This window comes from Myotis daubentonii, chromosome 9, assembly GCF_963259705.1.
Source record: "Myotis daubentonii chromosome 9, mMyoDau2.1, whole genome shotgun sequence".
Taxonomy (NCBI): Eukaryota; Metazoa; Chordata; class Mammalia; order Chiroptera; family Vespertilionidae; genus Myotis; species Myotis daubentonii.
The window spans coordinates 28,113,579-28,137,711 of NC_081848.1; the positions used below are offsets into that span (position 1 = coordinate 28,113,579).

The window sequence follows — 24,133 nt, forward strand, 5'->3', positions numbered from 1 at the left end:
TGATCAGTCTTTGTGTGGGATGTGGTCCCGAAGGTGCAAATGTCTCTCCCGGATCTGAGTGTTTTCATGACTGGGGTGCTGAGACTTCTACCTCTGGGAGACATGACTGGGAGATACAAGTGGGAGACATTGGAATCGGGCTGCTGTAGTCTGTAGTGATGATTGGAAAGAGAGGAATAGGAGTGTCCAGAAGGGCCTCTTCTTGGCTGTGCTAAAACCCACATCCACTACAATGTCTCTGCCACCTCCTCACTTTTACTGCAATATGTGCCCTAACCTATTGGCTGAGTAGGGCCATTCCTGGATTATGAAGGTGAAAGCGTGACCTTTATAAATATAGCTCAAAGTTCCTTACATGTAAAATTTCTTCCTGCTCCTTCTCTCTCCATCTCAGGCCTAACTCTTCCTTTAGTCAATTTTGACTAGAAATAGATTAGGAATCATTCTACATGCTGGGGAACACCAGTACCTAAGAAAGGCTTTTTCCTAATACACTATCAATTAAGACAAACATGTTACCGTTTTTTTGTTTTTGATTTCCTTTCATGCCATGAAAATCCATTCACTATGTTTTTAAATATGATGAAAACATTCAAAACATAGGTTTTGGTTTGCCCTTTACTCAGTTTGTTAAATTCTGCACGCATGATGCACGGCATAGGATATGTTCTCTGGATTTTGCTCTATTTCTAAACTGTCATCAGGAAGTATAATAATAGATGACAGGGGTGTCTGAAAAAGTACAATTAAATGCAAGAAGTTGGCTGATTTCATGTAGCATGATATTCTTCAGGTGCATTCATGCTGCCCCAAAGTTTCAGAAACCCCTCTTTTCAGCTGTGTAGTATTCCATCGTGTAAATGTCCCACAGCTTTTTTTATCCATTTGCCTATGGATGGCCACTTGGGCTGTTTCCAAATTTTAGTTATTGGGCAACAGAAATGAAGGAGAAAATAGACAAATGGAACTAGATCAAAATAAAAAGCTTCTGCACAGCAAAAGAATCATGATCAAAATGAAAAAGGACCCCTCTGCATGGGAGAAAATATTCGCCAATGTTACCTCTGATACGGGGTTATTATCCAAATAATATAAAGTCCTCATACAAGACGACAAAAGGTAAAGAAACTATCCAACAGGAATGGGCTGAAGGACTGATTAGACATCTCTCCAGTAGAATGACCAAGTTGTGGTACAATCATATATTGGAATGCCCTGAGAGAAAATAATAAAAACAATTGCTACACACAGAGGAGTGCATAAATCTCGCCAAAATACTTTTCTTTAATTCTTTAATTTTAAATATGTGTATATATATATAATTTCAGAGAGGAAAGGAGAGGGAGAGAGAGATAGAAGCATCTATGATGAGAGGAAAGTTTTGATTGGCTGCCTCCTACTAGTATTTCCTCTGACTGAGGATCAAACCTGCACCCTGGGTATGTGCCATGCCTGAGAATTGAAATGTGACCTGCTGGTTTATACGTCGACACTCAACCACTAACTCACTCTGGCTGGGCTCACCAACATACTTTTAAACAAATGAAAGTACACACCAAAGTGTATACAATGTGATTTTATTCATATGAATTTGAAGAAATGATCATTAGAAACAGGGCATATTAATCACCAGCATATGATTACCTTTTTGGGAGAGGGGATTAGATTTTGGACAGGGTAGGCAATCCTGGGATCTAGAGGTCTGAGTATGTTACATTTGTGGTATGAAAGAGAACATTCTTTTGACCAGTTCTTCACCATTTTCCATAACATGAAGAAATCTCTGGACAGGGAAGCTATATTTTTGGGTCAGTATCATGGAACTGTATCCTTTCACTGTGTTCCCAAATATTATTTCATTTATGGTTTCCTACCTTATGGATTTCAGGGAACTCTAAGAGCATTATTTCCCCAGCTTGATACATATAGACACAAAATTGCTATCAGTTAACAGCAATATCTAAGATGTGGGAAGTCAGCTCAAAAGACCTTTTAATTTTATCTAACTCTGTAAAAAACATTATTTTCCTGATCATATATGAAGCTTTGCTATAATTTCAAAAATACGCTCATTTTCAATGATACTCACTTCTTCTGTTGTGTCGCCTAACATGTAAGCTAAAGTTTGGAATTTGCTTTCAATACAACTCTACACTATTCAAAGCTTATCACATCATACAATTAAAGTTGGTTAGTGAAATTATATTTAAATTATGCATCCAAACTGCTACACAGAAGCATCCTATGGGAGTAAAATATGTAAAGGAAAGGGAAATAAAGATATGGAGGAGAATAAAAGAATGAAGACACAGGTGGAGAAAATGGAAAGAACAGACCTGAGGTATCTTAGAGTTTTGGGGTTTGTACCTTATTCTGGGCTTTCTGTATTTAGATAACTCTAATCCGCAATAACGAAATAATAATAGAATGACAGATTAGCCTTTTTAAACTGAAAGATTATTTACATCCTATATGCAAATACCACCAACAACCATCATAACTCTCCAGGCACAGATATTCCCAGCCCTCCTAAAATCCCTTCAGTAACCTCCAGGTGGGCTGGCCATGCTCAAGTGGGGGTGGCAGAATGTTCAGTATAGATGAGATGAGTGGCAGGTGTCAATGCTGAAATTCTGGACTACAAATCAGGTCATAGTAAGCCAACACCCTGACAGGTTGCTTTCTCCCTGGCTCCTCCAACCAGGACAGGACTATGGCATTCCAGCCACAGTAGAGCTGCTGTGTGTACATGCATATGTTTGTGTGTGTGGAGGTGGCATGCCTGGATAGACAAGCTGAAATCTATTCCCTCCACAAAATCCCCACACTTCCTAGGGCTTTGGTTCACTTTCTAAATGTTTTAGTAAAACAGAAATATAACCCATAAATAGAAAGAAAAATATTTTCAATGCATATGTATCTTAAAGGATTTATATCCAAAGAACTCTTACAGTTCAAAATAAGACCAAAAATCCAATGATCATTGTACAATTTAGAGGACTTGAGTAGGCACTTCACTAAAGAAGATATATGGATGGCTACCAAGGACATTGTCTTAGCCTATTTTTACTTCTATAGCAAAAGGACTGTAGACTGGGTGGCTCATACTTCTGACACACGAAAAGTCCACTGTCAATATTGTGGCTGATTCAGTTTCTGGGGAAGGCCTATTTCCTGTTTTATACACAGCTGGCTTCTCCTTCACTTTTACCAATTAGTAGAGGTTAGGGAGCTTTCTCCTTCTTAAGGGCACTAATCCTGTTTCTGAGGGCTCCAGCCTCATAAGCAAATCACCTCCCAAAAGCCTTTTAAATCTATCAATACTGTTAGGTTCTAGGTGATGAGTAAAGAATGAAATTGTGATTAATGAGATTCTAAATCCACTGCAGCTGCCTGGGTTACCATATCTTACATGAACTCAAGGTCACTGCTTGAAGGAAAGAAAAGCTGAGATAGATCTTCTTAGACAGACCTTTATACCCTGTTCCTACAACAGTTTATCTCTTCTTTTACACAAATATTCTCCCCCACAATATGGAAGCAGTTATAAGTGTGCTATGTAGATATGAAAGTAATTGAGGTGATATTGCCTACAATACTAATTCATTTTAGTGAGGTCTGTCTCTCCTTTATTGACTAAAACATCTTCTAAGGGACCTAGTCACACACTCATTTAAAAACCAACTTCTCAATTACATACACATGTATATGCACACACTTTTTTTAAGTTATTGAATCATATTTATGGTATTGGTCTGTTTGGTGACATTGGACATAGTTACCATATTATGTCTTTCAATCCATGAATATGGGACATTCACACTTACAGGACTTATGGTTCTTTCTTTCGTTTCTTTCAATAGCATTTAATAGTTTATACACACAGAATTGTATTACTTTTATGAGATTTATTTTTAGGTTTTGCAGTTTTTGATCATACAAGATTCCTTGTAAATTTCTTTTACAATTTTCATTGTTTAGAGGAAATCCACTGATCTCATTTCTTCCTAACTTCATTAATTATAGATTTCAGGAAAATTTCTAATTATGTGATCCTGCTGAGCTAATAATATACATTATTATAGCTTTCTTTCCTGTTAGATTATTTCTTTCACGTGTCTAATTGCATTGAATAGCAATCCATCATAGTGTTGCATATATGTGGTAACAGCAGAAATTCTGTTGTTCCTTAATATATTTTTATTGATTTCAGAGAAGAAGGGAGAGGGGACACTTGCACTCTGCCCACTGGGGATGGAGCCCACAACCCAGGCATGTGTGCTCACAGGGACTGAACCTATGACCACTTATTTCCAGGGCCCATGCTAAATGGCTGAGCCACACACGAAGTGTCAGTCCAATGTTTTAGACCTTGCACATGGCAGAGGAGTAGCTATTCACTGCTTATTGCAGGGCTCATTGTTAACCATATCAGGGATTCAAGCCTTTTTCATCCTCTTTAGTCAATGTTCTCCTGGGGCCTTTTTCTGGGGAATGATGAGGGGGAAGGATTCTCAGGTTCAGTCATCTGCTTCTCATATTCTTCTTTAGGTGTACACAGCAGATCCCTCTTCCTCATTTGAGCTTTTTGAGTTTTTTATTTCTCTGTGCTTGCATTTATCTTTTCCCTTACATATAATCTTCAGATTCTAGGGGATTTGCCTTACCTTTGAAGAGCGGGTTTGGGGCAGGGAAATTGAGAAGTTACTATGGTACCTAGCAAAATTTTGTTATAATAACTTAGTTACTATATTTATTTATTTTGATAAATATATTTTTTTATTGATTTCAGAGAGATGAAGGGCAGAAGAAGAGAGAGAGTAACATCAATGTTGACAGAAAATGATTGATTGGCTGCCTACAAGCCCCATCGTGGTCGGCAAAATGTTTTTGTATTCACATTATCCCAAAAGGTAAAAGCTCGCTAAGTGCTATTTCCCAAGTTGAGAAAGATTGCTTTAAGAGGTAGCAGAGGATGCCCTAGCTGGTTTGGTTCAGTGGATAGAGCGTGGGCCTGCGGACTGAAGGGTCCCAAGTTCGATTCCTGTCGGGCACCCTGCCGGTTCTTCGTCTGACCCTCCATCGAGCCGTGCGGTTCTCTACAGAGGTCTTGCGGGCACCACCCGGCTTCCTAGGCAGCCTGGTACCGGTAGTGGTGGAGACACTGCCCTGTCCCCTCCTCCAGGGAGACACTTACCCAGAGCTGCAGAAGAACTCAGCCCAGATAGCCAACCTGGTGTCGGAGGACGAGGCAACCTTCCTGGCCTCCCTGCAGCGGGGTCGGTCAGAGGATCATCGATCGGACCCTTAGGCACCTGGGACCTTCTAATGTGCTCCCTGCCGACGTGGCCTGGTCCTTGTCAATGTCTGGTGGCCTGGGGCTCCCACTGGACCTGGTAGAGCTAATGCTGGAGGAGAAAGGGGTGCAGCTGGACTCTGCTGGGCTGGTGCAGCCGGCCCAGGAGGAGGCCCAGCACCGGGCCCAGCAGGCTGAGCCAGCTGAGGAGCAGGGACTGCGGCTCAACATCCATGCGCTGGGGGAGCTGCAGCGCCGAGGGCTGCCCCCAACCGATGACAGCCCCAAGTACCACTACTGCCTTCGACCCCGTGGGGGTTATGAGTTTGGCACCTGCGAGGCCCAGGAGCTCCAACTACAGACAGAGGACTGAACAGCCGAGGCCTCTGTGGGGGAAGGCCAGCGCTGCGGCATCGTCTTAGACAGAACCAACCTCTACGCTGAACAGGGGGGTCAGGCTTCAGACCGAGCTGACCTGGTACGGGTGGGGCAGCAGGATGTGCTGTTCCCGGTTGCCCGGGCCCAGGTGTGTGGAGGCTTCCTCCTGCGTGAGGCTGTGGCCCCTGAGTGCCTGAAGGTGGGGGATGCGGTGCAGCTGCATGTGGATAGGTCCTGGCGTCTAGGCTGCATGGAGAAGCACACGGCCATCCACCTGCTAAACTGGGCGCTGCGGCAGGCCCTGGGCTCTGGGCCCTGGCACAGAACAGCGAGGCTCCCATCTCAACCCGAGCGTCTGCGCTTGTATGTGGCCACGCAGGCCCTGCTGACCCCAGAGCAGCTCCAGGCAGTGGAGAGCACGGTGCAGGAGGCTGTGCAGCCGGACGAGGCCATGTCCATGGAGGAGGTAGCCCTGGCACACACTGCCCATGTCAATGGCCTGCGCTGCCTCGATGCGATGTACCCAGACCCAGTGCGGGTGGTGTCAGTGTGGGTGCTCCTGGCCCAGGCACTGGACCCAGCTTCTCAGCCTGCACTGCAGACCTCTGTGGAGCTGTGTTGTGGGACGCACTTGCTGCCCACAGGGGCTGTAGGAGACCTGGTCATCATTGGGGAGCGCCAGCTCAAAAAGGGCACCACTGCCTGCTGGCCATCACTGGGGAGCAGGCCCGTGAAGGGGGCCAGAGCCTGGCCCAGGAGGTGGAAGCAGCCACAGAGCCACTGAGTCCGGGCAGCCGGGACGTGGTGGAGGCCCAGCAGCTGTCCAAGGCCATGGGACGCCTCATCGATGCTGTGGACACCACTCTGATGCCCCAGTAGGATCCGGAGTTTGTGCACTGCGCCCACTAGGCGGCGCCCCTTAGCTGGGGCCTCACAATCCACTGGAGTCCCCTGTTCCTGAGGACAAAGACCACTTCCACCACCACGTGTGACAGTTGGCTGGGCTGGGCTGATGGGCCCGAGGTTGGCTGTGCGGATGGGTCTGGCTTCAAGGAGCAGAGGGCCGCGGCAGCAGCGGGCTGGGCAGCAGGGGCAGATCCCAGGGCTAGTGGGGGGCGCAGGCATGGCTGGCGCACAAGACCCGGAATCCTTGGTGGCCGTGGGACCTATGGCCAGTGCCACTGATCGAGGGGTGTGCGTGGCCCGACGGGGCTGCAGGTGCCTCAGGCCCAGCGCAGATCTCCAGACCGCCCTGCCCTCCATCCACACGCTCAGCTCCTGGGTGCCCGGCACGGTGGGCTCCACGTGGTCCACCATGGTCTGGTCCTGCCCACGTTTCCACAGCTCATAGCGCTCGGGCTGCAGGAGGCGCACGAACACGTCCATGGAAAAGCTCACCCGGGCCTCCCCGCAGCTGCACTGAGAGGCCACTTTGCCATAGTCGACCCATCGCGGGGTGGCAAAGTTGATGGCCTCCGCACAGTGGAAGCCATGGTTGAAGCCAGCGTGGTAGCCATAGGGAAAGGTCACCATGAACTCTCCAGCCTCCTGAGTGATGCGACTGAACGGGACCCCGTTCTCCTTGAGGACAGTGGGCGAGATGAGGGCCACCTTGTGCCGTAGGAAGGCCTCGCACCCCCGAGAGCTGCCCGGGAAAAGGTCCCTGGCCAGGCGCTCCAGGCGGTGGCCGTGCTCTGGGGGCACCGCGTACCACGTTTTGGGCTCCCCGAAGTGCAGGTAGTTGATGCTGTAAAGGTCCATGTCCTCCGTGTGCCAAGCGAAGGTGGTCTTCCACATGCCAAGGTACAGGTAGGGGGTGTTGACGCCTTCGATGACAACCCCACACTCCTGCTCCAGCAGGTCCTGGATGGTTCCCAGGTGGCCAAGGTTCCATTGTTTAGTGTTGGCATCAAACAAGGAGCCACTGATGTCAGCGCCATATATGGGCGAGTCGTACAGGCCCGTTTTCCAGTATTTCCGCTCCAGATCCTCATAGTCCAAGTGTGGTGGAGTCTGATACTGTGCACAAGGGAGAGGGGGGGTGGGAGGGGGGCGTCGCTATCCAGCAGGGATTCTTCTGCGCATTTGCCCCACAGATCACAGTCCCAGAAGAGGCCCACCACCAGGACTAGGACGAGGCCCCCGGGTTCCTGAATCCCTGGATGGTTCCTGCAGCCAGCTGGGTCGCTGGAAAGGGGTTAGGCACCCACCCACAGGACACCATCAGACAGCGATGGCCTCAGGCCCCCAGGCCTATTCCAGAGAGACGCCTGCCTGGGCCCTGCTTCAACCTGAACTCCAACCTGTGGGAGCGCTTCCCCAGCTCACCGCTCCAAGCTCTACCTCCTGGGCCTGCTCTCCCAAGGCCCCGAAACGCCTGTTCCAGGGGTGAACTCGTGCAATCCCACCCCCGGGGCTGAGGACCAGGAGAAGGGATTCTGATAGCCCTTGTGTGTATATTGCACATCCTACAAGAATGGATAAAGGCAGATACTCTTTTTTTTTTTTTTTTAATATATTTTATTGATTTTTTACAGAGAGGAAGGGAGAGAGATAGAGAGTTAGAAACATCGATGAGAGAGAAACATCGATCGGCCGCCTCCTGCACATCTCCTACTGGGGATGTGCCCGCAACCCAGGTACATGCCCTTGGCCGGAATCGAACCTAGGACCCTTCAGTCCGCAGGCCGACGCTCAATCCACTGAGCCAAACCGGTTTTGGCAAAGGCAGATACTCTTGATGCAGGACGCTTTGCAGAATTTTCGACCAATGGGAGACTAAAACATTTGGAAGAATGATCACAAAGCAGCAGAGAAATGCTGCTTCAAACACAGGAAACTTGACTTGGGGTGGTGAGCACACAATGCTATATACAGATGATGTATTATGTAAAATTGGGCACTTGAAACGTTTGTAATTTATTAACCAGTGACCCTAATAAATATGTTATTTAAGAAATATTTTAAAAATACAGTGTACATCCAGCTTGCTACTTAGGTTGTTTTCTTTATGTAGGTCACCTTTAAGCAGTTCCATTCCCCCTAGTTTTGCTTCAAACCTCGCGCCAGTACTTTTCTCTAAAAATACTTCCCTTTTTGTGGGTCCTAATCTATAATAATAAAGCATAATGCGATAATTGGACTGGCTGTCCTTCCGACATCCTTCTGTCGTCCTTCTGGATGACCTTCCTGGAAGCCCAGGTTCCGGGGGTCAAAGGGAAGCCGGTGCCAGCAGCCAGGGAAAGGAAGGCCTACTCTTGCACAAATTTCGAGCATTGGGCCTCCAGTATATAATAATTTGGAATCAAGATTTTACAATAGTAGAAGGCAAGCACTTTTTAATTGTTTTATAGAATAATTAGGAATCAAGATTTTGCAATCATAGAAGGCAAGCACTTTTTTTATTGTTGATTTTCCTTTAAAGCATAAACCAGTAGAAAACAATAACATGTTATATCAGAAAGCAGAAAGATACATCTAATTCCAGGCACCTCCGCTTATTTACACGTGGGCTTTCTGGACCACTGCTCACAGCCAGTCTCCAGGAGCAGGGTTTTCTGCATTCAAATTCTGCTCCTATCCCAGAGCTGGCCTCCTCCTTCTCTCAACCCTTTGCCTATAGGCCATGTAAATTTATCTTAGATTAACTCTTTTTGTACCCCCCCCTATTTGATATATAAAAAGCTTGCAATATTGTGGGACAATGGGCATGTTGTCTTTTCTACTATGCTGCTGGAGGTTTAGACTCCATGCCTCAAGTCGGGACTTGCTTTCGGTGAGCATTTTGGTTAATAAAACCGTACTTACAAAAAAGACTTTCAGCCGTGGAAGTGAAATTTTTTTTATCAGCCTCTAGCCTCCACAATTATTTGGGGCAACAAACCCTGGACTTTGGTTCCCCTCTAGTCTCCCTCCCTTTTCTTTTCTTCCTTCCCTTCCCCCACCCAACACCCTCTCCTGCTAAACCAGGCTCCTTTCACCAATTAGGTCAGCAGATACTCAAAAACAGTTATGATCTTTCTGAGTCATTGATATGTTTAAAATGCTATCACCGATATTTGTTCACAAATATATTAAAGATAATTGATTTCTCACTTTTTTTCTAATATTGTTCATTCAACCAATTGAGGGTTTGAGGTTACTGTTTTCTGCACTTGTCTTAGTAATTATTGTTAGGTAGGAGAGAGCCCAGGATTAGATACATGTGATGAGACAATGGACTTCCCCTGGGATTTCTCACAGATCAACGTGCCAGACACAGATACCAGCTTCTTCTCCCTGAATCCACATACCCCCACACAGATAGGGACTTCTTCTGAATACCCCTGCCCATCCCCTGTGGCAGAGAATTCCTCAGCTCATGTCCCCGCCCCTCACCCAACTGCAGTATAAAAAAAGCGCCCCTCTCCCTGTTGGAGTGAATCCAAGTGCCCTGTCCTGGGGGTACGTGGGTCTCCCGGGGACGCAGAATAAACCTTTTCCTTTCCTTTCTTTTCTGATTCACTGGACTCTATTTCTTGCGCCGCCTCCTGAGCCACCTAACCTAACAATTATATCAAAACATTTTAAGCAAAATATATTTTTATGGCCTAGTAAAAGTGTGTGGAGTTGGTGAATGAAGTTGGGGATGGTTGTGGGGTTCTGCTTTACTGCCTGGCTGGGGAATTGCATACGTACAGACATTATCTTCAGGATGACTCGGTGGAAATCATTTGGCACTGGGCTGAGCGGTAGTACCAGAGTTGCTGGGAGACATATGCAAGCAGAGGACAAAAGTACCATCGTCCAAATTTTTTCTCTTCAAGTCTTCTTGCTGTTTCAAAGCTATATGTATGTATATATTTTTATATTTTAACATATGTTGAGTGTTTCCTTCCACGTCCCGCGTGGAGTAGGGTTCGGTATCTGAAAGAAGAGCCACACAACAAAGGAGAGAAAGAGACATGAGATAATTTTGCAATATTGGGGGACCAGATGGCAAGTCCCATAGGACTTCCTCCGTGCTCAGGCCTCACCAAGCTTTTATTGATCTGGGATGCCCCCATAGAATAGCCCTTAGGCAGGTGACCTAGTAACAAGCAGACTAGCCCATCAGCAAGGATTTACATAATAATAAATGGGGGAGTAGTTTCAGCTACCACTGTCTGGACAAACAGAGGTGGCGCCTAGCTCCAAGCTTTGCTAGGGCTTCAAAGGCACTCAGCCTTTGGGGGTTTCAGGGAGTTCTCTGTCTATGCTTATCAGATAGTGAAGGCAATAAACAGTTTCCCACAAATATATTTTATTGATTTCAGAGAGAAAAGGAGAGGGAGAGAGAGATAGAAACATCAATGATGAGAGAGAATCATTGATCAGCTGTCTCCTGCACACTCCCAACAGGGGATTGAGGCCACAACCCAGGCATATGCCCTGACTGGGAATCCAACCATGACCTCCTGGTTCATAGGTAGATGCTCAACCACAGAGCCCTTCCAGTCGGGCTATATGTATAATTAATGTGGTGAATTCCCTGATTCATTTCAATAAACAAATCCATTAAATAAATTAACAAGATTATTCCAATTGGAAATATGTGGGGATGGGACAGTAGGGCAGAATTTGCGGGGGCTGGCCTGGGTTCTGGTGATCAGGGAAAGCTTAGAGCAGGAGAACTTTCTGAGACCCAACTGACAAAAGGAGTTGGTTTCCACTTAGAGAAAACAGCAAATGTAATAGCTCTACTGTGGAATAGAAAGGAAGCTTGTTTCTATGAGTCATAGAATAGAAGAAGGAGAACCATAGAACCTTTTGACTCATATTAGGTATTTGAATCTTTTTCTTTTTTTAATCACTGATTTGTGAAGTATTTTTTTGATTTCAGAGAGGAAGGGGGAGGGAGAAAGAGATAGAACCATCAATGATAAAAGAGAAACATTGATCGGCTGCCTCCTGCACACCCCCTAATAGGGATTGAGCCCACGACCCGGGTATGTACCCTTGACCAGAATCGAACCCAGGACACTTTGGTCCACATGCCGATGCTCTGTCCACTGAGCCAAACCAGCTAGGGCTGTATTTGAATATTTTTCAACTTGAAATAAGGCATTGGCAATTTAAAACAGCACTTCAGATGATGTGACATCCATATTCAATCAGTATAGCTCTTTGAACAAGGAGGGAGAAGTACTTAGAATATATAAGTGATACAGGGAGAGTTGATGGTTATTTTGACTTAGTCTTTACTATTGAAGATGCACGAAGTGGACCAACTCAGAATAAATTTTGGAAATTGAAAATGATAGTTTGGGTACAGAAGGAAACATTTCAAAGAAGCAAAGCACCTTTCCCCTGGCCCCAGCCCTCTCTTACAGAATTTCAGTTACCCTCAGGCACATGAAGCACCGAATAAAAAAGTGAAGAGCAGTGAGTACCCTCCTGTGAAGCTAGTGAGTGTATAATTGGTGAAAAATGTTGAGAAACAGTAGCAAGATAAAATCTGAATTCACATAATCTATGATCAAGAGCTTAATTTGTAGGCACTGGTGCGGGATCCTCCAATAGATGTGTGAGCGGATGTTCACAGCAGCGGAGTAAGAGGTCAGAAGAGGAAACAACGCAAAGGCTCAGTGGCAGCAGCAAGGTCTACAATTGAATGCAGCCCAGGAACAAAACAAAATCCAGCTATGTGCGTGACACAAACGAAGGAAAAATACACACCAAAAGGTACATGAAAACATTCTCTTCTTAAAAGTTTATATTTAAAGGTCCTATAAAGTTTTAAAAAAACAGGTACAGTTTTAATTTCATATTGTTTACTGAAATTAATATGCTTGTAGTTCGGACAGGGTTAGTAGGAGAGGCAGATGAGGCAGTGCTCCCGAAGGAGGAGCCTGGGTCAGGTACCAGGTGACTGGCAATAGAGTGTTTCTTGACCTGGGACGTGCTTCTACTTTGTTCACTCTCTGGTTATTCACAGATGTGAATAGTTCTTAATATGTGTAAGTTAAGCTGTACAAATATGCTTTGTGAATTTCTGTAAGAACATATTTTATAATTAAACAAATGTTAAACCTTCCTGCTTTAAAAAACTTATCATGTACTGGTTTATAGAATTGTTTGTTTCATATTGCGCCTTTTTGTAGACTGTTTTTAAAAGTAAATTATGTTTCTAATTTTTTTCATTCTTCTATTCTTCGATGACACCTACACTTATCTATTATTTTATTATACTTAGTGATACTTTATTTTTTAGAACAGTTTTAGATTAAAAATTTGATCAGAGAATTGGGAGAGTTCCCCCCATATAACTATCCCCATGCTACCTCATTCACGGTTTCCCCTAATATTAATACCTTACTATGCAGTGGTACATTTGTTACAGTTAATGAATCAAGGCCTATACGTTATTTAATAAATCTGTTAATCAGATTTCCTCAGTTTTTACTCAATGTCCACTGTATGTTCCTGCGGAAGCCAATCAACCCTTGCTGCTTGACACAGTTGCTGCAGGGAAGAAACATTTGCACAGCTTATGTTTCAAGGGACCTGGTATATATGGCATATGTTTGCTCCTCCTCTTAATGCTATGCGTTTTAAACAGGACCACCACCCCGAGAAAGGTTGTTTCCCCAGGTGGGGATTTTTCCCTGGAGTTAGGGAGGGAATAAAACCCCTTAACTAAGTGCCAGGCGGGTAATTAATCACTTTACCTGCTAACAATCATGCTTAAGCTACATAATATTTACTTAGGATAATCTCCTTCAGTTACTCCCTTGTAGCTTAAAAGAACAATAGAGTAACCTTGGAATGGAGATAAGAAACACCCTAACCTTTGGAATAGAATGGATAGGATTAAAATCAACTGGTGTGAATATAGATGTAATAGGACAATAGACACAGACCTTGGCTGGAGATCCTGGCTAGAGAACGGGGCTATGATGACAACCTGAAAGCTGGTCAAACAAGAAAGAAGACATTACTCCCTCATTCTCAGGAATCTAAAACATCCCTGAGAACCTGGAAATCCTCTGCTTACATTGCAGACATGGTGTCTAATGAGCCAAGTGGGACAATCATGACCCAACCATGGAAGAATTTAAAGATTTCAACAAATATATTTGGTTACATGGAATCCCAAGGTGCCCACCAAGCTGGCCTGGCGAAGGTCATTCCACCCAAGGAATGGAAAGCCAGACAGACCTATGATGATGTCAATGACATGGTGATAGCCACTCCCCTCCAGCAGGTGGCGTCTGGGCGAGCAGGTGTGTTCATTCAATACCACAGAAAGAAGAGGGCCATGACAGTGGGCGAGTATCGCCTGTTGGCAAACAGTGCACAGTGTCAGACTCCACCACACTTGGACTTTGAGGATCTGGAGCGGAAATACTGGAATACCCGCCTGTACGACTCGCCCATATATGGCGCTGACATCAGTGGCTCCTTGTTTGATGCCAACACTAAACAATGGAACCTTGGCCACCTGGGAACCATCCAGGACCTGCTGGAGCAGGAGTGTGGGGTTGTCATCGAAGGCGTCAACACCCCTACCTGTACCTTGGCATGTGGAAGACCACCTTCGCTTGGCACACGGAGGACATGGACCTTTACAGCATCAACTACCTGCACTTCGGGGAGCCCAAAACGTGGTACGCGGTGCCCCCCCAGAGCACGGCCAGCGCCTGGAGCGCCTGGCCAGGGACCTTTTCCCGGCCAGCTCTCGGGGCTGCGAGGCCTTCCTACGGCACAAGGTGGCCCTCATCTCGCCCACTGTCCTCAAGGAGAACGGGGTCCCGTTCAGTCGCATCACTCAGGAGGCTGGAGAGTTCATGGTGACCTTTCCCTATGGCTACCACGCTGGCTTCAACCATGGCTTCAAATGTGCGGAGGCCATCAATTTTGCCACCCCGCGATGGGTCGACTATGGCAAAGTGACCTCTCAGTGCAGCTGCGGGGAGGCCCGGGTGAGCTTTCCCATGGACGTGTTCGTGCGCCTCCTGCAGCCCGAGTGCTATGAGCTGTGGAAACGTGGGCAGGACCAGACCATGGTGGACCACGTGGAGCCCACCGTGCCGGGCACCCAGGAGCTGAGCGTCTGGAGGGAGGGCAGGGCGGTCTGGAGATCTGCGCTGGGCCTGAGGCACCTGCAGCCCCGTCGGGCCACGCACACCCCTCGATCAGTGGGCACTGGCTGTGGGTATGGTCGCCGCTATACCCTTGTGCGCCAGCCATGCCTGCGCCCCTCGCTAGGCAGGGGTTCTGCCTCTGCTGCCCAGCCCGCTGCTGCCGCGGCCCTCTGCTCCTCAAAGCCCGACCCATGCTCACAGCCAACCTCCGGCCCATCTGCCCAGGATCTCCAGCCAACTGGCACTCGTGGTCCTGAGAGTGGTCATCGCCCTCGGAAACAGGGGACTCAAGGGTGGATTGTTCAGGCCCCTGCTAAGAGGCGCCGCCTAGTGGGCGCAGTGCGTACAGCTCCGGATCCCAAAGCACAGGCTGTGCCTGAGGACAAACCCTCCATGGACAGCCCAGCACCACTGAGCCCTGGTGGCCAGCATCCTGTGTGGGCTTCTGGGTGCTGTTGTGCCCCTGACCTTCAACCCTTGGGGCCCCCATTGGATCCTGATGCACCGATGCGCCCTGGCCCGTGCCTGCTATCTCTGGACAATATTCCAGTCAATTTCCTGACAATGTCCCACTAACTCCTCGCTGTGTCACTGGGCCTCTGAGGTCCTTCCCCACAGACCCTGCTGGAAACCCCAGGGCCCCTGCGAGCCTCTCTGAGCTTGTAAGGATGGACCACTCTCATGCCTCCATGGTCCAGTCCCCCGCCACAGTTGCCAAAATTCCCTGGGCCCCTGAATGTGAAACCCTGGATCTAAAGCCAGAGGCAGCTGCCTCTCTGGAGTCCTGGGACACATTCCCTGCCAATGCCCAGTCTTTCATCTTTGAGCCTATCACTGATGAAGATTTAGCCAAATATGGCTGTATCTGACCCTCAACCCTGGGAACACAGCACCTCCCAGCCAAGCAGCAATCCGGGCTGGCCCTGTCCACAGTCAAGATGCTTTATCTCCTAGAAATGACGCATTTCTTAAGCTGCCAGATGTTTCTGCTACTATGACAAGCAGGGCTCCCAGTTGCTAGACAAACAGACCTCCCCATTGGGCAGCTGCCCTGGAATGCTGTGGTACCTCTCAGGCATTCTCAGCCCACTCCTAGATGCCATGGACACGGTTGGTTTTGATATCACCTTCAGGATCCCTCCCTGCCATAGTGTGCCTTGATAAGAACATTCTGAGGTGTTCTTAACTAAATTACACCAGGAGATGATACATAGATAGATAGATAGATAGATAGATAGATAGATAGATAGATAGATAGAACTGTTAGTCTCTTAATGATGGCTTGGAGCCAACTACCAAAGGAGAGCCCACATTCCTGTGGCTGTCTTTGGAAGTGCTTATTAGTTTCCAGATGACTCATTCTGCAGATTCCTAAGACCCTGGTTTCCACTGGACCCTGGTTCCCACTGGACATGCTGCAGCCACAAATGAGCCCAGCAGCTTCTCTTACTCACCAGCTCTGACACACCTACACATGGCTCAGGCCTCTGCTAAGGCTGGAACTAGAACTTTACCCAATGAGTCTGTCAGCCAGTACTGCCTTGAGGATGTTTGCAACTTGTTAAATAATATGTTTGTATGGCTTTTATACAGAGAGAACAGGAGAGGGATAGAGAGATAGACACATCTAACTCCAGGAGCCTCCGCTTATTTTCATGTGGGCTTTCTGGACCACTGCCCACAGCCAGTCTCCAGGAACACGCCTTTCTTCAAATAATAAATAGAGGAACTAGCCTGGCAGGTGTATTTGTATGGTTGAGTCACTAGCCATGAACCAGATGGACTTGGTTTGAATCTTGGTTAGGGCATATGCCAGAGTTTTAGGCTAGCCAGTGGTCAGCTAACTCATTAGTCAACAGAGCCAAATATCAACAGTACAACAATTGAAATTTCTTGTGAGAGCCAAATTGTTTTGAAGTTAAGCTATATACATAAGTACATTGTTATTAACTTAATTAGGGTACTCCTAAGGCTTAGGAGAGCCACACTCAATGGTCCTAGGTGCTGCATGTGTCTCAGGAGTCGCATTTCGCCTACCACGATGGGGCTTGTAGGCAGCCAATCAATCATTATCTGTCAACATTGATGTTACTCTCTCTCTCCTTCTGCCCTTTCTCTCTCTGAAATCAATAAAAAAATATATTTATCAAAATAAATAAATATAGTAACTAAGTTATTATAACTAAATTTTGCTAGGTACCATAGTAACTTCTCAATTTCCCTGCCCCAAACCCAGTCTTCAACGGTAAGGCAAATCCCCTAGAATCTGAAGATTATATGTAAGTGGAAAAGATAAATGCAAGCACAGAGAAATAAAAAACTCATAAAAGCTCAAATAAGGAAGAGGGATCTGCTGTATACACCTAAAGAAGAATATGAGAAGCAGATGACTGAACCTGAGAACCCTTCCCCCTCATCATTCCCCAGAAAAAGGCCCCAGGAGAACATTGACTAAAGAGGATGAGAAAGGCTTGAATCCCTGATATGGTTAACAATGAGCCCCGCAATAAGGAGCAAATAGCTACTCCTCTGCCATGTGCAAGCTCGAAAACTTTGGACTGACACTTCGTGTGTGGCTCAGCCATTTAGCATGGGCCCTGGAAATAAGTGGTCATAGGTTCAGTCCCTGTGAGCACACATGCCTGGGTTGTGGGCTCCATCCCCAGTGGGCAGAGTGCAAGTGTCCCCTCTCCCTTCTTCTCTGAAATCAATAAAAATATATTAAGGAACAACAGAATTTCTGCTGTTACCACATATATGCAACACTACGATGGATTGCTATTCAATGCAATTAGACACGTGAAAGAAATAAATCTAACAGGAAAGAAAGCTATAATAATGTATATTATTAGCTCAGCAGGATCACATAATTAGACATTTTCCTGAAATCTATAATTAATGAAGTTAGGAAGAAATGAGATCAGTGGATTTCCTCTAAACAATGAAAATTGTAAAAGAAATTTACAAGGCATCTTGTATGATCAAAAACTGCAAAACCTAAAATTAAATCTCATAAAAGTAATATAATTCTGTGTGTATAAACTATTAAATGCTATTGAAAGAAACGAAAGAAAGAACCATAAGTCCTGTAAGTGGAATGTCCCATATTCATGGATTGAAAGACATAATATGGTAACTATGTCCAATGTCACCAAACAGACCAATACCATAAATATGATTCAATAACTTAAAAAAAGTGTGTGCATAAACATGTGTATGTATTTGAGAAGTTGGTTTTTAAATGAGTGTGTGACTAGGTCCCTTAGAAGATGTTTTAGTCAATAAAGGAGAGACAGACCTCACTAAAATGAATTAGTATTGTAGGCATTATCACCTCAATTACTTTCATATCTACATAGCACACTTATAACTGCTTCCATATTGTGGGGGAGAATATTTGTGTAAAAGAAGAGATAAACTGTTGTAGGAACAGGGTATAAAGGTCTAAGAAGATCTATCTCAGCTTTTCTTTCCTTCAAGCAGTGACCTTGAGTTCATGTAAGATATGGTAACCCAGGCAGCTGCAGTGGATTTAGAATCTCATTAATCACAATTTCATTCTTTACTCATCACCTAGAACCTAACAGTATTGATAGATTTAAAAGGCTTTTGGGAGGTGATTTGCTTATGAGGCTGGAGCCCTCAGAAACAGGATTAGTGCCCTTAAGAAGGAGAAAGCTCCCTAACCTCTACTAATTGGTAAAACTGAAGGAGAAGCCAGCTGTGTATAAAACAGGAAATAGGCCTTCCCCAGAAACTGAATCGGCCACAATATTGACCGTGGACTTTTCGTGTGTCAGAAGTATGAGCCACCCAGTCTACAGTCCTTTTGCTATAGAAGTAAAAATAGGCTAAGACAATGTCCTTGGTAGCCATCCATATATCTTCTTTAGTGAAGTGCCTACTCAAGTCCTCTAAATTGTACAATGATCATTGGATTTTTGGTCTTATTTTGAACTGTAAGAGTTCTTTGGATATAAATCCTTTAAGATACATATGCATTGAAAATATTTTTCTTTCTATTTATGGGTTATATTTCTGTTTTCCTAAAACATTTAGAAAGTGAACCAAAGCCCTAGGAAGTATGGGGATTTTGTGGAGGGAATAGATTTCAGCTTGTCTAACCAGGCATGCCACCTCCACACACACAAACATATGCATGTACACACAGCAGCTCTACTGTGGCTGGAATGCCATAGTCCTGTCCTGGTTGCTGCAGAATGGAGGAGCCAGGGAGAAAGCAACCTGTCAGGGTGTTGGCTTACTATGACCTGATTTGTGGTCCAGAATTTCAGCATTGACAACTGCCACTCATCTCATCTATACTGAGCGTTCTGCCACCCCCACTTGAGCATGGACAGCCCACCTGGAGGTTACTGAAGGGATGTTAGGGGGGCTGGGACTATCTGTGCCTGGAGAGATATGATGTTAGGGGGCTGGGACTATCTGTGCCTGGAGAGTTATGATGGTTGTTGGTGGTATTTGCATATAGGATGTCAATAATCTTTCAGTTTAAAAAGGCTAATCTGTCATTCTATTATTATTTCGTTATTGCGGATTAGAGTTATCTAAATACAGAAAGCCCAGAATAAGGTACAAACCCCAAAACTCTAAGATACCTCAGGTCTGTTCTTTCCATTTTCTCTACCTGTGTCTTCATTCTTTTATTCTCCTCCATATCTTTATTTCCCTTTCCTTTACATATTTTACTCCCATAGGATGCTTCTGTGTAGCAGTTTGTATGCATAATTTAAATATAATTTCACTAACCAACTTTAATTGTATGATGTGATAAGCTTTGAATAGTGTAGAGTTGTATTGAAAGCAAATTCCAAACTTTAGCTTACATGTTAGGCGACACAACAGAAGAAATGAGTATCATTGAAAATGAGCGTATTTTTGAAATTATAGCAAAGCTTCATATATGATCAGGAAAATAATGTTTTTTACAGAGTTAGATAAAATTAAAAGGTCTTTTGAGCTGACTTCCCACATCTTAGATATTGCTGTTAACTGATAGCAATTTTGTGTCTATATGTATCAAGCTGGGGAAATAATGCTCTTAGAGGTCCCTGAAATCCATAAGGTAGGAAACCATAAATGAAATAATATTTGGGAACACATTGAAAGGATACAGTTCCATGATACTGACCCAAAATATAGCTTCCCTGTCCAGAGATTTCTTCATGTTATGGAAAATGGTGAAGAACTGGTCAAAAGAATGTTCTCTTTCATACCACAAATGTAACATACTCAGACCTCTAGATCCCAGGATTGCCTACCCTGTCCAAAATCTAATCCCCTCTCCCAAAAAGGTAATCATATGCGGGTGATTAATATGCCCTGTTTCTAATGATCATTTCTTCAAATTCATATGAATAAAATCACATTGTATACACTTTGGTGTGTACTTTCATTTGTTTAAAAGTATGTTGGTGAGCCCAGCCAGAGTGACTTAGTGGTTGAGTGTCGACGTATAAACCAGCAGGTCACAGTTCAATTCTCAGGCATGGCACATACCCAGGGTGCAGGATTGATCCTCAGTCAGAGGAATTACTAGTAGGAGGAAGCCAATCAATACTTCCCTCTCATCATTGATGCTTCTATCTCTCTCTCCCTCTCCTTTCCTCTCTGGAATTATATATATATAGACATATTTAAAATTAAAGAATTAAAGAAAAGTATTTTGGCGAGATTTATGCACTCCTCTGTGTGTAGCAATTGTTTTTATTATTTTCTCTCGGGGCATTCCACTATATGATTGTACCACAACTTGGTCATTCTACTGGAGAGATGTCTAATCGGTCCTTCAGCCCATTCCTGTTGTATAGTTTCTTTACCTTTTGTCGTCTTGTATGAGGACTTTATATTATTTGGATATTAACCCCATATCAGAGGTAACATTGGCGAATATTTTCTCCCATACAGAGGGGTCCTTTTTCATTTTGATCATGATTCTTTTGCTGTGCAGAAGCTTTTTATTTTGATCTAGTTCCATTTGTCTATTTTCTCCTTCATTTCTGTTGCCCAATTACTAAGATTTGGAAACAGCCCAAGTGGCCATCCATAGGCAAATGGATAAAAAAAAGCTGTGGGACATTTACACGATGGAAAACTACACAGCTGAAAAGAGGGGTTTCTGAAACTTTGGTGCAGCATAAATGGACCTGAAGAATATCATGCTACATGAAATCAGCCAACTTCTTGCATTTAATTGTACTTTTTCAGACACCCCTGTCATCTATTATTATACTTCCTGATGACAGTTTAAAAATAGAGCAAAATCCAGAGAACATATCCTATGCCGTGCATCATGCGTGCAGATTTTAACAAACTGAGTAAAGGGCAAACCAAAACCTATGTTTTGAATGTTTTCATCATATTTAAAAATATAGTGAATGGGTTTTCATGGCATAAAAGAAAACCAAAAACAAAAAAAGGGTAATATGTTTGTCTTAATTGATAGTGTATTAGGAAAAAGCCTTTCTTAGATACCGGTGTTCCCCAGCATGTAGAATGATTCCTAATCTATTTCTAGTCAAAAGTGACTAAAGGAAGAGTTAGGCCTGAGATGGAGAGGGAAGGAGCAGGAAGAAATTTTACATGTAAGGAACTTTGAGCTACTTTTATAAAGGTCACACTTTCACCTTCATAATCCAGGAATGGCCCTACTCAGCCAATAGGTTAGGGCACATATTGCAGTAAAAGTGAGGAGGTGGCAGAGACATTGTAGTGGATGTGGTTTTAGCACAGCCAAGAAGAGGCGCTTCTGGACACTCCTATTCCTCTCTTTCCAATCATCACTACAGACTCCAGCAGCCCGATTCCAATGTCTCCCACTTGTATCTCCCAGTCATGTCTCCCAGAGGCAGAAGTCTCAGCACCCCAGTCATGAAAACACTCAGATCTGGGAGAGACATTTGCACCTTCGGGACCACATCCCACACAAAGGCTGATCAAAGCTCCAAGATGGAAGACAAGTCTATTAGTTCTTCCCGGCTGCAAAGTGAGAGTCACTACAAAAAGAAAAAGAAATCATGTGGACACCTTGCAAATAAAGTCCTGAGGCAAAAGTTGGTCTTTTAAGATGTTACTTTATTGTGAGCTACAACAACACATGCAGTTTGGGTTGTCACATCTAGTAAAGTGCAGAGATGAGCACACCATCTGCAGAACAAGCAAATCCCTAAAGACAGACATTTGAGCATTTGTCTAAATTTAAATGTTTATGGCCCAATGTAGGAGTTTTCTCACCCTGGTCAGTGTCTCAGTGTTTACAGCTTTGGCTCAGACCTGAAGGGTCAGGGGTTTGATTCCACTCAAGGCTTCATATCTGGGTTGCAGTTTCCATCCCTTGCAATGCATCTGTCTGGGCCTTGCATCTCTTTCTCTTTCTCAGAGTCTCAGTCTTTCCTTCCCTCCTTTGCGCTCGCTCTAAAATCTATGGAAGAAAATATGCTCAGCCTGGCCAGTGCTGCTCAGTCGGTGTGTGTCAGTCTATGACCCAGGAGGTCAAGGATCCATTGGTGGTCAGGGTAGATGCCTTGGTTGTGGGTTTGATCGCCAGTAGGGTGCATGCAGGTATCAGCTTACGGAAGATTCACTCTCATCGCTGATGTTTCTCCCTCTCTCCCCACCACTTCCTCTGTGAAATCAGTAAAGATACATTTGAAAATAAGATTTCTTTAAGGAAAATAATAAAACTAAAAATCTTGGGCGGAGATGCAGACTTCCCCTGACAGCAGATGAAAACTCCACAGATTGTGCTGTCTACCAGGTGCTCAATGGCAGCAATAGTGGCTGCGGCTTCTGGAAAATCAAAGGAGGCTTACAACAGGCAGGATCTCAGGACTGCTTTGGGCGCTTGCGTGGGGGTCCCAGACAGGCGCCCTGTGCTGAAGCCAGAGAGCGGTACATCTCAGCCACCAAGTGGGGATGGGTCGCCACCATTGCTTGCCACCCTTCGGTCTCCAAGACACCCTCAGCATGAGAGTGGATGAAATGCACTGCCTGAGCTTTCAGTTGATCTGCGCTGTGGAGGTCAGCCAAGGTGAGCATTTCTGCAGCATTCTCCTCAGAGAGCTGTCTGCTGAGGGCTTCCTCACACATGACCTTCAAACGCTCCAGGGCATACTTGTCAGCAGCTGCCAGCAAACCATCAGCCATTTTGTCGAGGTTCAGAGCCTTCCCCGTGTAAATGAAGCACATCATTTCCTTAAAAACTCCAGGCTCCATGTCAATGATTTCAACCCGATTCTTTTTGCTCTCCTCCATTGCGTGTGCAAACATGGCCCTAAACACTGGAGAACGAGCTGCTACGATTGCTTTGTGAGCCTGGAATTCCTGGCCAGCAACACAAAAACAACAGTCTGAGAACCAGGAATTTTCCCAAAGTCCTCCTAGCTCATGGGCCAGCTGGCACTCAGGCACCTTCACCATCTTCGTGGTATTCTGGCCAGAAATGGTGACGGAATCTTGCACCACACTCACCTCACAGAGGAGGGTCAGCTTGTCATCAGGGAGAAGACTATTGTCTTCATCCAAGAGAACATCTCTCCGGATGAATTTCTTGAATCCCCAGTCTTTGCCTTGCACAAAGCTATATGCCTGGTGACTCTCCAAACATTTGATTTCTTCTCCCTTGTCATTCAGGATGGAGAGTTTGAATTTTGCCAAAAATATACGCTTTGGAGAAGTGACCAGAAAGAGGTAAAGTGACAGGTAATCCTTGCTGTGTGCATCTAGCCCTTTTGGGTATACTCTCAAACACCATTTCAGTTGAGCAATGGCTTCTGATGAAAAGGTTGAACTTTGAATGACTTCACCCACTTCCTGCGGGCAAAAGCTAAAGTTACTGATGGTCCACCTGTGGGAGAATTTCACTACCTTGATCTCAGTGTGGCACCAGCTCTCAGCTGCAGGGCCACTCGACATTTCTGCTGGAGGTGGCGGACTTGGAACCCTTGACATTGCAAGTTTGAAAGTTAAACAAGATTTCCAAAGTCAGAGGACAAAGATATCTGTTCTCTTTTCACCCACGTTAAGTCAGTAGTGGGAAGATGAAGTTGTCTTGTCTAACAGGAACTCTCTCAGAGCAGGGCCTACAGCTGCTGGTACCTGTCCTTCTGCATTCGCTTCATACTCTCTACAACATCCAGGCTTTGCTTCGGAAAATGAGTGTCTGAAAGTTGCACCAGAAGATAAATGCTGTTTTGCAGGCGTGGTTCAGTGCTTGAGCGACCAGGTCAGGGTAGGTGGCCACGTTGCAGGCTCGATCCCCAGTGTGTGGGGCTTGCAGGAGGCAGCAATTCAGCGATTCTCTTTCTTCATTGATGTTTCTATGTCTCTGTTCCTC

At 45.1% G+C, this 24,133-nt stretch overlaps 1 protein-coding gene and 3 pseudogenes across 1 annotated transcript; 2 read left to right on the forward strand and 2 right to left on the reverse strand.

Moving 5' to 3' along the window:
- The first annotated feature begins 1,055 nt into the window (after positions 1–1,055).
- Positions 1,056–6,553, forward strand: LOC132241753 (alanine--tRNA ligase, mitochondrial-like; annotated as a pseudogene).
- Positions 6,554–8,711, reverse strand: LOC132241754 (lysine-specific demethylase 4D-like; annotated as a pseudogene).
- A 3,805-nt stretch (positions 8,712–12,516) lies between these two features.
- On the forward strand, positions 12,517–15,647 carry LOC132241755 (lysine-specific demethylase 4D-like; annotated as a pseudogene).
- A 6,976-nt stretch (positions 15,648–22,623) lies between these two features.
- On the reverse strand, positions 22,624–23,913 carry LOC132240678 (speckle-type POZ protein-like). Its single transcript, XM_059708175.1, has one exon. The coding sequence runs from the start codon at positions 23,746–23,748 to the stop codon at positions 22,624–22,626; it is 1,125 nt and encodes a 374-aa protein (XP_059564158.1). The 5' UTR covers positions 23,749–23,913.
- Between the last annotated feature and the right edge of the window lie 220 nt (positions 23,914–24,133).

Bases quoted from the DNA above. Each gene is read 5' to 3' on its own strand.
- LOC132240678 (XM_059708175.1), bottom strand. From the start codon at position 23,748: ATGTCAAGGGTTCCAAGTCCGCCACCTCCAGCAGAAATGTCGAGTGGC.